Source organism: Vicugna pacos, chromosome 11 (assembly GCF_048564905.1).
Source record: "Vicugna pacos chromosome 11, VicPac4, whole genome shotgun sequence".
Lineage (NCBI taxonomy): Eukaryota > Metazoa > Chordata > Mammalia > Artiodactyla > Camelidae > Vicugna > Vicugna pacos.
Genome location: NC_132997.1, coordinates 50,475,717 through 50,491,234, shown reverse-complemented (window position 1 = coordinate 50,491,234; position 15,518 = coordinate 50,475,717). Strand labels below are relative to the sequence as shown.

General features: G+C 55.3%; 1 protein-coding gene across 1 annotated transcript in view; it reads left to right on the top strand.

The window, feature by feature from the left end:
* Positions 1-14,889, top strand: part of CDH23 (cadherin related 23) — a 388,627-nt gene extending 373,738 nt beyond the window's left edge. Inside the window, exons 50-69 of the mRNA XM_072971348.1 lie at positions 469-638; positions 861-998; positions 2,306-2,425; positions 3,919-4,096; positions 4,269-4,480; positions 6,443-6,634; positions 6,735-6,848; positions 7,360-7,489; positions 7,592-7,843; positions 7,934-8,095; positions 9,637-9,893; positions 10,255-10,352; positions 10,795-10,915; positions 10,997-11,076; positions 11,195-11,235; positions 11,393-11,453; positions 11,956-12,085; positions 12,302-12,424; positions 12,866-12,970; positions 13,814-14,889. Of these exons, the coding sequence (XP_072827449.1) occupies positions 469-638; positions 861-998; positions 2,306-2,425; positions 3,919-4,096; positions 4,269-4,480; positions 6,443-6,634; positions 6,735-6,848; positions 7,360-7,489; positions 7,592-7,843; positions 7,934-8,095; positions 9,637-9,893; positions 10,255-10,352; positions 10,795-10,915; positions 10,997-11,076; positions 11,195-11,235; positions 11,393-11,453; positions 11,956-12,085; positions 12,302-12,424; positions 12,866-12,970; positions 13,814-14,140 (3,011 nt within the window). The 3' untranslated portion in view covers positions 14,141-14,889. The remainder of the gene's footprint in view (positions 1-468; positions 639-860; positions 999-2,305; positions 2,426-3,918; positions 4,097-4,268; positions 4,481-6,442; positions 6,635-6,734; positions 6,849-7,359; positions 7,490-7,591; positions 7,844-7,933; positions 8,096-9,636; positions 9,894-10,254; positions 10,353-10,794; positions 10,916-10,996; positions 11,077-11,194; positions 11,236-11,392; positions 11,454-11,955; positions 12,086-12,301; positions 12,425-12,865; positions 12,971-13,813) is intronic.
* Positions 14,890-15,518: the final 629 nt, after the last annotated feature.

Genomic DNA, 15,518 nt, shown 5'->3' with positions numbered 1-15,518 from the left:
CATGGCCCCTCAGTGAGCTGGGCCAGATCAAACATGGCCAAGATTTTAGTCACTCCCAGATACCCAGAAGAAAGGACAGTGCCTAGTTCTAGGTTGGGATGGAACCCCCCTTTGACATCTGCTGGAAACCTGGCATACTCCATCACCATCTCCACCACCCAAGCTCCGCAATCAGTATCACTTACAGAACAAGAAGCCCAAGAGGGAAGTGTTCAGATGAGGTCTTGGACTTCAGGGAGCACATCCCTTTGACTTGTGAAAGCTTTCTTACCCCTCCAGTAAAGAGAACAACTGGATGCCAGCTGCTCCCAGCCCTCTAGCCTGCTGCTGGGCAGCGCTGCCTGGCCACCGTCCTCCTTCGAGGCACCACACCTATCCCTCAGAGCTCCCGATCCTCCTCTTCGTACTTTGGAGAGCTTCCATGAGTGAGAATTGGCCAAAATGGCAGTGCCCGTCTCTGTGTCTTAGGGAAGGTCGTTGCCAACCGGACAGTGGACTATGAGGAAGTGCACTGGCTCAACTTTACCGTGAGGGCCTCAGACAGTGGGTCCCCACCCCGGGCAGCCGAGATTCCTGTCTACCTGGAGATTGTGGATGTCAATGACAACAACCCCGTCTTCGACCAGTCCTCCTACCAGGTGCATGACCAGGCCAGCAAGCTGGGTCTGGGACCTGTGCCCATTCCTTGGGACCTTTGGGCATCTTCCACTCCCACCCTGCCAGCCTTTAAGTCCCATAGGATTGACCACCATGAGTGGCTTGATGCCCTGGGTTGTCTGCATCAGTGAGTCTCTCCAGCAAGGGCAGAGACTCTAGGACTGACCATGGCTCATGCTCCTTCCCTGCCCACTGGGCTCCAGGAAACCATCTTTGAGGATGTTCCTGTGGACGCAGTCATCGTGACGGTCACTGCTACTGACACTGACTCAGGCAACTTCGCCCTCATTGAGTACAGCCTTGTGGATGGAGAGGGAAAGTTTGCCATCAACCCCACCACAGTAAGTGGGCAGTAGAGGGCCTGGAGGGCCTGGGTTTAGGGAGTGGGAAGTGGGAAGGGCCCAGGGTCACAGGCTGAAAAGCCACCAAAAATATCACAGTCATCCCTCTGTTTCTGGGTCCTGCCACTCAGACATCTTTAGCCTCAGAGGGCTTTCAGCCAAGTCAGCAAGCCCTCTTCTCAGAGCCCCAGACATCCTGTAGACGGCGGCCTTTCTGTCCCAGCAGACATGGGAGGAAGCGGCCAGAGGCTTTTAGAACTAGTCCCTTGTGGGACAGAAACTCAGATGTGTCATCACCAGACTAGAAACCTTGGTTCAAGTGCATGTGACTGCTTTTTGAACCTGTCAAAAGAGAGGCATAGGGAACTCTGCAGAAAGTGGGCTCAGCAGAAAGTGGGCCTGTATCCACGGCCCTGTCCTCGGTGTGGGGGCAGGAAAGGTGCCCCCATGGGCCCATCCCCCACGGTCCCATGAGCCTCAGACTTGTGGGAGAACCGACGCTCAAGAGAAAAATGGGCGATGATTTCAGATGTCAGCAAACTGGTTCAAAGCTTCTGTTTCAGTACAGGGAGAGAGCCCTGTGGCCTGGGGCTGGTTGGCCAGGCAGGGCCTTCCCCAGTGGCTGGGCTGGAGCTGGACTTTCCCACCCACTGCCTCTGCCTGCCCACATCCCTCTGCGCTCTGCCCTTTCAGCAGGTTCTGTCCTTCCTCTTGGTGTAAACAATCAGACACACTCCTGCCTGGCATTACGAACAGTGAATACCTAGGGAATACTGCTGTATACCTGGCCAGGCAGTGAGCTCCGGCCTGGGCTCTGCACCTGATCTCCCGGTGCTCTAGGGTGGTGGGAGCAGGAAGAGCCACTACCATGAGAGCTCCATGGGGCAGGGGCTGGTGTCTCTTCTGTGCTGTATCTCCAGAGCCCTGAACAGTGTCTGCACGTAGTAGAAGCTCAGTAAACATCTGTTGAATTCTACTATATAGAAAATAGAGAAACAAGGCCCTACTGTCTGGCACAGGCAACTATATTCAATGCCTTGTAATAGCCTGTAATGAAAAAGAGTAAGAAAAGGAATATATAGATGTAACTTGTATGTATTTTATAAATTTATATATATTCATACATTTACATATTTATAGTATGTAAGTATATATTTTATATTTATAATAATATAAAACTGAATCACTATGCTGTGACCAGACATTAACACAACATTGTAAACCAACCATAGTTCAATATAAATACATACATACATATGTATATATCTGCTGAATTGCTGGACCTGTCTCCACCCTCCCTCTACTAGGGTGACATCTATGTGCTGTCCTCTCTGGACCGGGAGAAGAAGGATCACTATATCCTGACAGCCTTGGCCAAAGACAACCCTGGGGATGTAGCCAGCAACCGTCGAGAAAATTCAGTGCAGGTGGGGGACCTTGGCGTGGACCAGGGACAGTAGGGACTGGGATTGTGGAGGCAGCAGGCAAAACCTTCAGAGAATGGCTGCTGAGGGCGGGAGCGGAGCCACCCGGTCCCCTCAGAGACATGATGGCAGGAAGCAGAAGGCAAGGGCTTTGCTGGGGATTCACAGTGGCTGTTGGCTTAGGGAGATGGGGACTCTGGAAGAGAAACTTCCTGTGCCAAACCCCTGCTAAAGCAGCTAAACCTACCTGCGTGTGACCCAAGTAAAGCCTGGGGCCCCCCGTGGCCCAGTGTCTCCATGGTGTCCCATTGAAAGAAACACAGTCCAGCAAGCAAACGTAATGATAAAGCCATTATCTTTATTTGTGTCTCTTAAAGAACATTAATGAGGGATCAGATTCACAACCTCACTCCCATTCCAGGTCTAGCATCCACGCTGTTGCTCTGAGGCCAGCATCCCACCTTTAAGCTCTGTCCCCGTTTCCATCCCAAGTCCCATACCACAAGGCTTGGCTTTCTCTTTCTTTCTCCCCCTTCTTTCTGCCCTTTCCAGTCCTGTCTTTCTATATCCAGTTCTTCCAATTCTCCCAACAATGATCTAACTGTCCATAGATAACTCTTCTGAAGAACGAGGAGGTGAGAAGCTGGGTGGGCAAAGAGAAGTTCTCTTTAGCAGGCAGGGGACGGGGCTGGGCGCACTCACACTGTGTGCATCCCATGCTGTCGCATGTGTGGGGCTGGGAAAAGCACAGGATTTGGAGTCAGAAGGCAAGTTTCCACTGGCTGAGCCCACTGCATTTGTCAGCGTCGGTGGTCAAAGCTGCAGGGGGCCGGGGGCAGGGGCAGGGGCAGGGAGGAGGATGCCTCCCTCCCAGGGCAGTGGTGAGTCAGGGAGATGGGAGGTTGGAAAGTGCTCTGTGCATTGAAAGGGGGTCTTAAAATCACTGCAGGGAAGAGGTCTGATTCGGATACAGTCAGACAGGGCCACAGTAGCTGAGGAAAAAAGTCCTCCTGGTGTGTCCATAGGACCTGCCCTGGGCTGTGGGGTGAGCAGAGAGAGCCAAGTCCCAAGCCAGACACAGATCCCTGTCCACAGGGCCTTTGGGCATGGAGGAGTCACAGTCCAGCATTAAGGTCCACAGATTAGTCAGATACAAGGAGCCACTGTGGGAAGGATAAAAGGACACAGTAGGAGGTGGTGGGGATGGAGTCTCTGCTTCAGGACCCAGACACAGATCACCTGTCAACCACAGGACTAGCTGAGCGTTTACTCAGGCCAAGCACTGCACTTAGACTCTCAGGTGAGCCTCACAGGCCCCTGGGAGATAAGATATTATTGTCCCCAGTGTCCAACTAAGGAAACTGAGGCTCAGCGGGTTAAATAGCCTGAGGTCAGACTGAACAGTGAGCACCATCCATCCCAGCTTACTCCTGTGTGACCGGGTTGCCTGAACAGCACCCAACATGTTCCTGACCTTTGACCTTAACCCCCTGCAGGTGGTGATCCAGGTGCTAGATGTCAACGACTGCCGGCCACAGTTCTCCAAGCCCCAGTTCAGCACGAGCGTGTACGAGAATGAGCCAGCCGGCACCTCGGTCATCACCATGATGGCCACCGACCAGGATGAGGGCTCCAATGCAGAGCTGGCCTACTCACTGGAGGGCCCCGGTGTGGGTATGTAGCCTACTCCCCACCCATGATGCCTTGGGGCGTGAGAAGAGCAGGTGCCTTGCCTGCAGCCCCAGGCCAGGGGGAAGAGGAGGAGGAGGGGGAAGAAGAGGGGGAAGAAGGATGGGAAGGATGTCCCAGCCAGAGCCATGCCCTGCTCTCCTGCCCCACCTGCCAGAGGCCTTCCACGTGGACATGGACTCAGGCCTGGTGATCACAAAGCGGCCACTGCAATCCTATGAGAGGTTCAACCTGACTGTGGTGGCCACAGATGGCGGACAGCCCCCACTCTGGGGAACCACTATGCTCCAGGTGGAGGTCATCGACGTCAATGACAACCGCCCCATCTTCGTGCGCCCGCCCAATGGCACCATCCTCCACATCAGAGAGGTACTGCTGTCCCCTGGGGCCTCCTGCCCACCAACACCCTCCTCAGGTATCCAGCCCGCTTCTCCACCCTGCCGTCATCCTGCAGCCTGAGAGAGTGAAGGGGCCCCCACTGGGAAGTGAGGAAACTGAGGCCAGAGTACAGGACAGGCTGGCTCAGTGCCACACAGGGCAGTGTTGTAATTGGTTAGTAATATGGGTTGTGCCAGCAAAAGCTTTTAGGTTCATGTCTAACTCTGTTGCGTACCAGCCAAATAACTTTGAGCAAGTGACTTCTCTGAGTCTGTTTTTTCATCTGCAAAATGGGACTAATAATAGTAGATGACCCATCTCTTGCTCCTAAAGGTCTGCCAAGGATAGTCTCCCCAGCAACTCACTTCCCCCATACTTGTCTCAAAATAAACTCACAAGCCCCTTCCGTCTGTCTGTTGTTCCTGCTGATACTGATGTGGAGACAGCCTGAGACTTGAGGTTGCGCATCAAAATAAGAAACAAGGGGAAGTGGCTGAGCTTCCAAGTCTCTCTTCTTTCATGCCTTGCTCTCAATTGCCTTGTCAAGATGGGGAAGCACTCCTGACTCCTGCCCTTCCCCACCTTCCTCTCAGCTCCCGAGCCCAACATACTCCCTGATGGAACACTCAGGGTGTCTTGCACTTATGCTTTGCTCCCCAAACTGCAGCATGTCTCTACATCTCAGGAGGTCAGTGTGAAGTCCTTGCTGTCATTCTGTCTCCTCTCTGAGGTCCCACAGGAAGGATTCCCCCCCCCCAGACTGAGCTCTAGGAAATACCATGCTTTTACCTTGTGATTTGCTTTTGCCTGTGTCCACTGCAATTATACAGTGGCCCTCTTTGCTTTGCCCACTAGGGAGCTCGTGGCAGTCAGCTTGGGTTGAATGATGTTGCAGGGACTTAGCACACACACCTTATTTCCCATCCCTCAGTTTCTATCTTCCTGCCAACCATTTTTTTTTCTTTACCCTGATTTTTTTTAACTTGTTTACTCTTATTATAATTTATACATTCTTATAAGCTGCCTCAAATCTTTTTTGTAGAATGAGGCAGGATATAAATTAATAATAGTCTAATTCTTTTCCACACCAAAGGCCCCTTTTACCTTCAAGGGGTCCATATTTTGAAAGAGTCATGTCTTCCAAACAACCAGCATTTGTTAAGTAATTATCTCTTTGTCATGCCACTTTATATCAATTAGATATAACTGCCATTTGGAGTTTCTGATTGTCATGATCAATGAGATAAACAATGAAACCATACTGAGTTGGTAATTTTTTAACTAAAAACAAACTTGCTGATTTTCTTGTGCCCTTGGCAGCCTTATCATGAGCCAGTGTCTGATGTCAGTTAGGTTATTTGCTATCTTAGACTTAAGGGACTCAGGAGACTGAGGCTCAGAGAGGTGAAGTGGCATGTCCAGGTTACACAGTGACTCGGTAACAGACTAGAACCCAGGTGTCCAGTCTCTAGCCACCATGTCACTCTTCCTGTGGGCCCATTTTCAGGTACCCTATTGGGTGCAGTGTGTTGTTTGGGGATACCTAGAGTTCCTGTGATTGGGGGAGCAGAGAGCAAGACATTTGGGAACAGAGAGTGGCTGTGGCCTCAGCTTTGGGATTCCCCATCTGTCTTCTAAACCTCAGCATGCAGTGATCAGAGGGATGGGAGAGCCCCTGGAAAGGTGGTTACCCAGAGAGTCTAGAGCATGCTGGATTCCAGGCTGGACCATCAGTGGGCAGTGGCTTTTGCTGGGGGTGGGGTGAAGGAATGTTCTAGCGGATGCTCAGCCTCCGGGAGACTCCAGCCAAGCAGACATGCATTTCCTAAGGATGCTGGGAAGTGGCAAGGACATTCTGCTGGGGGAGGAGAAAGAGCAGGAGCTCCATGGGGCCTGGGAGCTGAGATTCTCTCAAGATGTCCCAGGAGCGTCCCTCCCACGCCCCCCACGCAGGAGATCCCACTGCGCTCCAACGTGTATGAGGTCTACGCCACAGACAAGGACGAGGGCCTCAATGGGGCCGTACGCTACAGCTTCCTGAAGACAACAGGCAGCCGAGACTGGGAGTACTTCACCATCGACCCAATCAGTGGCCTCATCCAGACGGCACAGCGCCTGGACCGTGAGAAGCAGGCAGTGTACAGTGTAAGGGGGCGGGCCCGGCACGAGGGTAGTGACCTGTCCTTCAGGGATGCCCATCTGGGGCCCTCTGTCTCCTTTTCTGACTGTGCTCCTCTGCCCCCAGCTCATCCTGGTGGCCAGTGACCTGGGCCAGCCTGTGCCCTATGAGACTATGCAGCCACTGCAGGTGGCCCTGGAGGACATCGACGACAACGAACCCCTCTTTGTGAGGCCTCCGGTGAGCTCTCCCCTCCCCTGCACTGGTCACAGCTGTGTAACTCAGTTGCCTGCAAGCACACGGTGCCACTGGGTTACATGTGGAAACTGCACGCATGTCCCAGAACGAATATTAATTGAGCAGCTACTATGTTGAGCCACTACCCAGCAGTCAAAAAAGCTGACAAACATGCCTGACTTGTGGAGCTGACATTCCCGTGTTTGCACAAAAAGCCTGAAAATCAGTTCTGCTTTGGTGAGCTGGGGCTGAGCACCTCACGTGGACTCACTCTCTGACTTGGTGGTTTTCTCTCCTTGCCCAGCCGTGTCACTGGGCAGCACTCCCTGAGGCCCGAGCTGGAGTGTCCCCAGCACGGCCCTCACTCCCTTGGGGTTACAGCAGTTCTCACCCAACAAGGCCTGGGCAGAAAACTCCCTCAGCTCCCACAGAGGCACTGCCCAGGGCCCTCTGGCAGGAGCTGGAAGCTCAGGCCTTCCCTGGGCCTCCCATGACCTCCCTCTCCCCCCTGCAGAAAGGCAGCCCCCAGTACCAGCTGCTGACAGTGCCCGAGCACTCGCCACGTGGCACGCTCGTGGGCAACGTGACAGGCGCTGTGGACGCCGATGAGGGCTCCAACGCCATCGTGTACTACTTCATCGCAGGTGGGGCCTGACGGGGCCAATGCCCTACCTACCCTGGGGCTGGAGATGACCCAAAACAGCCCCAGCCCCGCCCCTCACCCTGTGCCATGGTCCCACCCTCAGCCGGCAACGAGGAGAAGAACTTCCATCTGCAGCCCGACGGGTGTCTGATGGTGCTGCGGGACCTGGACAGGGAGCGTGAAGCCATCTTCTCCTTCATCGTCAAGGCCTCAAGCAACCGCAGCTGGACACCTCCCCGTGGGCCCTCCCTCGCCCTTGACCTGGTCACTGACCTCACCCTGCAGGAAGTGCGAGTCGTGCTGGAGGACATCAACGACCAGCCGCCACGCTTCACCAAGGCTGAGTACACTGCAGGTGCCAGACCAGAGCCTGGGCCTGGGGGAGGGGTCGGGGGGATGCTCTGCTCTGCTGCTTACACCCGCCGGCCCATGCCCTTTCCTGCAGGAGTGGCCACCGATGCCAAGGTTGGCTCAGAGTTGATACAGGTGCTGGCCCTGGACGCAGACATTGGCAACAACAGCCTCGTCTTCTACAGCATCCTGGCCATCCACTACTTCCGGGCCCTGGCCAATGACTCTGAGGATGTAGGCCAGGTCTTCACCATGGGTAGGGGCTACAGCCACTCTGTGGGTCTGCGTGGGTACCACAGAGTATAGGTGGCTGTGTCAGTTCTTCCATTCACCCACCCAGCCAGCCAGCCATCCTTCAGCCAACCAGCTATCATTTGTTAATCCTTTCATTCATCCACCTGTCTTTCTATCCGTTCTCTAATCCACCTGTCCATCTCTGTGTCCACCCACTTTCTTCTCTTTCTTCTTCCCGTATCCTCATCCATCCATCAATCAATCCACCCGTTGAACAATCCATCCATTCACCCACCCATTCATTTATCTACCCATCCACCAATCGTCCATCCATTAGTTCTCTCACTCATCTGTCTGTCTATCCATTTTCCCGTTTTCCTTTTCATATATTCACCTGTCTTTCCATTTGTGTATCTCACCCTCCCCAGGCATTGTGCTCAGTAGGCACTGGGGAGCCAGGATTCAAAGAACACACTTGTACCTAAAACAACGTATGTTTGCTTGTGCATTTGCCTGTGTGGATCGCTGAACATCCTGGGTTAGGTTCTAGAAGGTGTCCTAGTGGGTGACCCATTACCTTACCTCCAGCTCCAACCCCTTCCCTGCTCTTCTCTGCCTACAGGAGTCCATCTAGACTCAGTGGCCTGGCCTTCCAGGCTCACCGGGTCTTCCTCCTAATCCCTTTCTGGTTGCACAGCCACTTCCTACCCTTGAGGCCCTGTGCTCGCCGGTCCTTCAGCCCGCTCTGCACCTCCCTCCCTCCCTCCCCTGGGCCATTGATCCCTTTGTCCTCACCTCCTGAAATACCATCCTGACCTTCATCTCTGCCTTCCCATACGCTCCCCCAACTATCCTTCGGAGTCTAGTTCATATGCCTCCTCCTCCAATCCCACAACCAGACACCATCCCTTTGTCCTCTGAGTTACCACTGCTCTAATAAAGTAAGGCACAGAGAGGCTGCATAGCTTGCTAAAGGTCACAAAGCTAGAAAGTGGCCGATTTTGAACCCGGGTCTACTGTCTTCTAAGCAAAGACTGTGCTGTAGCACCGCTGGTCACCACTCTGCTGTGGTTGTGGAATTTGAAGCACATGTGTGTGTGAGGGAGACAGGCAGATACTGAGAAGGCTCAGAAGTGTTCCATAGCGTCCCAGCGTGGGACAGCAGAGTCCCCAGCTTGTCATCCTTGGACAAGTGCAGCCCACAGCTGTGTTTTAATATGCAGCATGTTAAAATAAAAACTTAGAAATCTCAAACATTTTTTTAAATTAAAAAATTAAAAAAACGTAATCTCCATAAAAAGTACGAGTTCTGGCAGCACTGGTCACACTCTCCTGTGGCCTGTGACAACCAGCTGAGCTGAGACCAGTGCTGCTGCCCCTCCAGATGGACATTCACCTCCCTTGCCCCACTCCTCTGTCACCTTTGCCCTCTGCTGGTGTCCCGACTGCTGCAGGCCCGTGGTGCCGCCCCTCAGTGTATCCCAGTGCCCCTGGGCCTCTGGGGACTTGGGGGCACCAGGTGGGTGGGGCCTGAGCCTATCCACCCATGGGCTCTCCCTGCAGGGAGTGTGGACGGCGTCCTGCGCACCTTCGACCTCTTCATGGCCTACAGCCCTGGCTACTTCGTGGTGGACGTTGTGGCCCGGGACCTGGCAGGCCACAATGACACGGCCCTCATCGGCATCTACATCCTGAGGGACGACCAGCGTGTCAAGATCGTCATTAACGAGATCCCCGATCGCGTGCGTGGCTTTGAGGAAGAGTTCATTCGCCTGCTGTCCAACATCACTGGTGCCATCGTCAACACCGATGACGTGCAGGTGCCCCATGCAGCCCACCCTGGGTCTAGGGGCAGTGGAGGGAGAAGAGGGGACCAGGCCACAGGGACATGGCATTGCAAAGGGACGAGGGTATGAAAGGGATCCGTCATTTCCTAGCTGCGTTGCCTTGGGTGAGTCATTCCAGATCTCTGGGCCTCAGTTTCTTCATCTATAAAATGGAGCTGTTAATAGTGCCTCGCCCAGTGCGGTGAAATGACTGGCAACGCAATCTTGGTCCTCGGCGAGTGTTCAGTGTTGATGGGTTTATCAGCAGGGTAGGGCAGGAGGGGCTGCTGGAAGAGGCCTGCCTATCCCATCCCTTGCTCTTGCCACACACCCCATGGTACCCCTTCTCACCTAGTTCCACGTGGACAAGAAGGGTCGGGTAAATTTCGCACAGACAGAACTGCTTATCCACGTGGTGAACCGAGAAAACAACCGTATCCTGGATGTAGACCGGTAAGTGGGCATCTGTGCTCATCTCCTGTCTATCTGCCTCCTTGCCCTGGAGTCAGGAAGGGGACCCACCAAAGGAGGCACAGGTAACAGCCTCAGGCCTGCTGTATGGGGCTCTCCCCCAGAGGTAGGCAGGGCAGGTAGAGAGAACACAGTTTGGGTGCATGAGCAGAGCTCCCCTCTTCACGCCCCCAGCCTAACTCTCCCCATGTGTGAGATGGGATTATTACACAGATTGTAAGGATCAAACAGGATCCTGTAAGAAGGGATGGGGAACACTGTAAGATACAAAGCTATCTGAGCTCGGTGGGCTTTAATCTTGCAGGGCATGGTGGGGGGTGCATTTTGGGGTTCTGAGGCAGGAGCTGGGCAGACTGGCCCAAGGGGGAGGAACTCTTGAGGAACAGCTGAGGATGAGCGCTGAGCGCTCCATCCCTTCGCCCAGGGTGATCCAGATGATCGACGAAAACAAGGAGCAGCTGCGTAATCTCTTCCGGAACTACAATGTCCTGGACGTGCAGCCCGCCATCTCTGCCCGGCTGCCCGATGACATGTCTGCCCTGCAGGTACCGCTGATGGCACCTTCGGCATGACCCCCTCGCCACCCGGGGTGCTCTCACCCACTCCTGCCTGCCCTGCTCCCCTAGATGGCGATCATTGTCCTGGCCATTCTCCTCTTCCTGGCTGCTATGCTCTTCATCCTTATGAACTGGTACTACAGGACCGTGTGAGTGACCCCTACCTGCCCTGCTCCTGGGACAGTCATGGAGGTAGGCGGGGCCATTGGGCCCTGAGATGCCAGCCCAGCCCCAGCCTCCTTCACCAGTCCCTCTGCTTCTTTCCAGACACAAGAGGAAGCTCAAAGCCATCGTGGCTGGCTCGGCAGGTGAGTGATGGCACTGATGGTGGGGAGGTGAAAGGGCAGGAGGGGCCCTTGAGTGCCTCAAGTAACTGCCTGGCCTCACAGAGCTGGCTCAGCCCCAGGTCCCCCAACCCCAGTGGGATGTACCCCTCCCCTCCACACCCTGAACCTTCTCCTGCAGGGAATCGTGGCTTCATTGACATCATGGACATGCCTAACACCAACAAGTATTCCTTCGATGGGTAAGTGAGGAGTGGGGTACCCCAGCCTTGCCGGGTGCACTTTGGGGAGGCCCACCTAAGACCTAGCTGGGGTGGAGAAGTCCTGCTGCCTCTCCAGCACTGAGGCCATCATGGACCTGGGATGTGGGCACCCCCTGGTGGGGCAGACACCTGCTCTCTCCACCCTCAGAAACCATGTCCCTGAACTGGGCTCCCACTCTGATCAGGCCCCACATTCCAGGGGGCGCAGACTTGGGGCACCAGGTGGAGGGTGAGGCTTCTGCACCAGAGCTGATCCAGATGGACATGCTGTCCTGTTCTAGCGGGACTCTAGATGGGAGGATGTGCCCACAGGTGCCTTGGGCAAGGGGCCTGCTTCTCACAGCCCTGAACCCCCAGTCCCCTGAAAGGCATTACCATTGACCATGGAAACAGCAGGTGGTTAGAAGTGAGGCTTCAAAGGCATCTGTCCACTCAAACCTGCCTTCCTCACCCTCCCCCCAACCCCACTCCCCACCTGCAGGGCCAACCCTGTGTGGCTGGATCCTTTTTGCCGGAACCTGGAGCTGGCCGCCCAGGCCGAGCATGAGGATGACCTGCCGGAGAACCTGAGTGAGATCGCTGACCTGTGGAACAGCCCCACCCGCACCCACGTGAGCCCAGGCCTGAGCCAGGAGCAGGGGAGTGGACGGTCACGAGGGCAGAGGCGGGGCGGGCGGGGCAAAGGTAGGGTTGGTCTTTGCCACCGCCGGCCGAGGAGCTGGATTCTTTGGGTGGTGGTGCACTGCCCTGTGTGTGTACAGGAGTGTGTGTGCATGTGCGTGCACGTGCTGCCTGCCTCTGCTCCAGCTAGTGCCCCCTCTCCCCAGGGAACTTTTGGACGTGAACCAGCAGCGGTCAAGCCTGACGATGACCGGTACCTGCGGGCAGCAATCCAGGAGTACGACAACATTGCCAAGCTGGGCCAGATCATTCGGGAGGGGCCCATCAAGGTGAGCCCTCCTGGCAGGGGCCTGCACTGCCCCCCACCCCCACACACAGGGGCCTGCACCCAGACCCCTGGCTGCGCTTGGACCTGCTCCAGAGGAAGCAGGGAAGGAGGAGAATCCTGGGAAACAGCTCTGTCCACCTCTAGGGACTCAGACCTGCTCTCCACTGGGGCAAGAACACCAGGGCAGAAGCCAGGGCACTGGGCTGGTAAGGAGCTGCTTCAGCCTGCAGTGGCCTTGGGCCCACAGGGGTTCTGGCCGGCAGCGTCTCCAGGCTCTGCTCCTGATCCTCCAACCAAGGATCAGACACCTCTGCACTCCAGACTCCTGGAGTCGCTTCCATCACCCCTACCCAAGTTAAAGGACTGAGTGAGGAGTTTTGGGAGTAATGGATGGGGCAGACAGGGGAAGGCCTTGGTGGGGTTAACCCTCTCCCTCCCCCAGGGCTCGCTGCTGAAGGTGGTCTTGGAGGATTACTTGCGGCTCAAAAAGCTCTTTGCACAGCGGATGGTGCAAAAAGCCTCCTCCTGCCACTCATCCATCTCTGAGGTAGCGGGCGGGCCGGGAGCTGTGTGCTGTGCCCCAGCCTTGGGGGTGCTCTCTCTCTCGCTCTCCTGCGGCCCTCATCCTCCTCGGAGTCTCTTTAGATCAGCAGCCGGGGCCCAAGACAGCACTGGGGGGTGAGGGTCCAGAGAGATGGCAGGGTCTGTTTTCTGGGCTCTGCAGTGGGCTTTCCCAGGGATGGGTGGGCCTTAAAGCAGTGTTTCTCAGATTTGAGGAGCTTCAAGAAGGTACCATTGAGAGGTGATGTCATTTTAAGAAAATGGCTCTAGGGTCACACAGGTCTACATATTTGTTTGCCCATATGTCGACACTTTAAAAAGTCAGACTTTATCTAAAAACCCAGATTTCCAGCTGGGCCAACATTCCCAATGGGAATAGGCTGGAATGGAACAGCTCCACACAGGACACAAGCGCCATTTGTGAGTCTCTGCTCTACCTTATGAATCCCCTCCAACTTCACCTATGGACACTTCCCACCTGGCCACAACTGGCAATGATCCTACTTGAGGCCAACCTGGTAACAAATCCAGATTCCACAGCCTGCATCACAAGATCTTTATAGATCATCAAATACACACAATTAAAAAGTTACTCATAGAAAGCCCATGCTCCAGAGAACCCATCTGTAGCACCTGTAGTAGCTATGGTTCCCCTTTGTACCGAGTTTGAGAAACACTGTCCTAGGCTGGACGGACCTGCTGCGGCACGAGCCCAGGGTTCCTTGTGTGTGGTAGGGGACAGGCCCGTAGCAGGCGGGACTTTGGGGCCATCCACCTGCTCACCCCTTAGGCCTGGCCCTGAGCATGTGGGGGACCTGACCTCTTGCAGCTGATCCAGACTGAACTGGAGGAGGAGCCAGGGGAGCGCAGCCCCGGCCAAGGCAGCCTGCGCTACTGCCACAAGCCACCCATGGAGCTCAAGGGGCCCGACGGGATCCACGTGATGCACGGCAGCACAGGCACGCTGCTGGCCACCGACCTCAACAGCCTGCCCGAGGATGACCAGAAGGGCCTGGCCCGCTCCCTGGAGACGCTGACGACCGCTGAGGCCAGCGCCTTCGAGCGCAACGCCCGCACCGAGTCCGCCAAATCCACGCCCCTGCACAAGCTTCGGGACGTGATCATGGAGAGCCCGCTGGAGATCACGGAACTATGACTGGACGGGGAGCCTGGCTGGTGCGAGCAGCCCCTGTCCCCCACCCACTCCCGGGCAGGAGCAAGGACAGGGGCAGGTCTGTGGGGTGTGGACCCCTCCCCAGGCAGCTCTGGGGACACGCCTGCATCAGCTGCTCAGATGGATTCCACGTTTGCCAGACGCTCATTCAACACCTGATCTCTGCCTTCATAAAATGTTATTTTTTTAAGAAAATCGCACAAAACTGTTAAGCATTCTAAGAACGAGGTAAGGTGGGTCATCCGGGGCCCAGGAGCCTGGGAACCAACTCAGCCCAGGCTGTGTTGAGGCTAAATGGGCCCTCGTCCCCTCCCCCAAGCCCCCCCTCCCCTCCCCACCACAGCCCAGGAGCCCAGCACTGGGGGAGCACCTGGTGCCAGTGTACCCTGCCCAGTCTTGACTCTGACTTCAGTTCAAGTCCCAGTGTGTTCCTGCCACAGTCCCAGCTGGACATCCAGGTAGGGGCAGTGAGTGATCCCTGCCTCCCCACAATGACGAACTGCGTTCTCTCCATTTCAGTGGCTTCCCAAACGTGTGGCTCATAAAGAGAAATGACTGATGTTCCCTTGGGTTTTGAAGGCAGAGTGTTTATGTGTATTCCTTTTTTAAATTAAGTTATTCCCTCAGTATTTTCCCCTTGGTTTTGTTCAACTGGTACTCACGGAACGTTTCTGGAATGGTCTGAATTTTAAAAAGAAAACCAGCTCTCAAGAAACCGGAAGTGCACTCTGGCTCTGGTAAACTCCCTGTGGGGCTGGGGAAGGGTGGGGGGGTGGTTAAGGGCAGGGCAGATCTGGCTCCACCTGCAAGGGCATTCGTTCCCCTGACCACTTGACCACTGCTGGCCCTGGGTTGGTCAGGGAGGACCAGGTGGGGTTTTCTTTCTCTGGCTGAGAAGGGCTCTAGGACTGCTGGGCACTTATGGGTCCCAGAGCTCATCAGAAACCAAACTCAGGCTCCGGTCTGGATGGCAGACTTTTATTGTTAAATCACAGAAATTTTAGTGCAAAACAAAACACAACAAAAATCATTCAGTTCATTTAATAGCAACTGCACATCTTGCCATCTCCTGGCAACTGGAAGTGGAGCAGAAGATGCAAAGGGGAGCGGTGCTCCCCCAGCCACCCCAGGACAGCACACCCAGCAGACCCTCTACCTGGAAGGCTGAGAGGCTTAGGAGCTTGTCATCCACATTCTACTTGCAGGTCAAAAAGAACATCTACAAAGTAGGGGTCAGAGGGGAGGGGGCTGGACTGCCCAGAGCAGTGGGGGCCTTGGGCCTGGCAGCTGGGTGGACGCACGAGCAGGCAGGCGGCGGCCACCACTGTTGGCGCTCACACACAAAAGCAGGCCCCCAGGA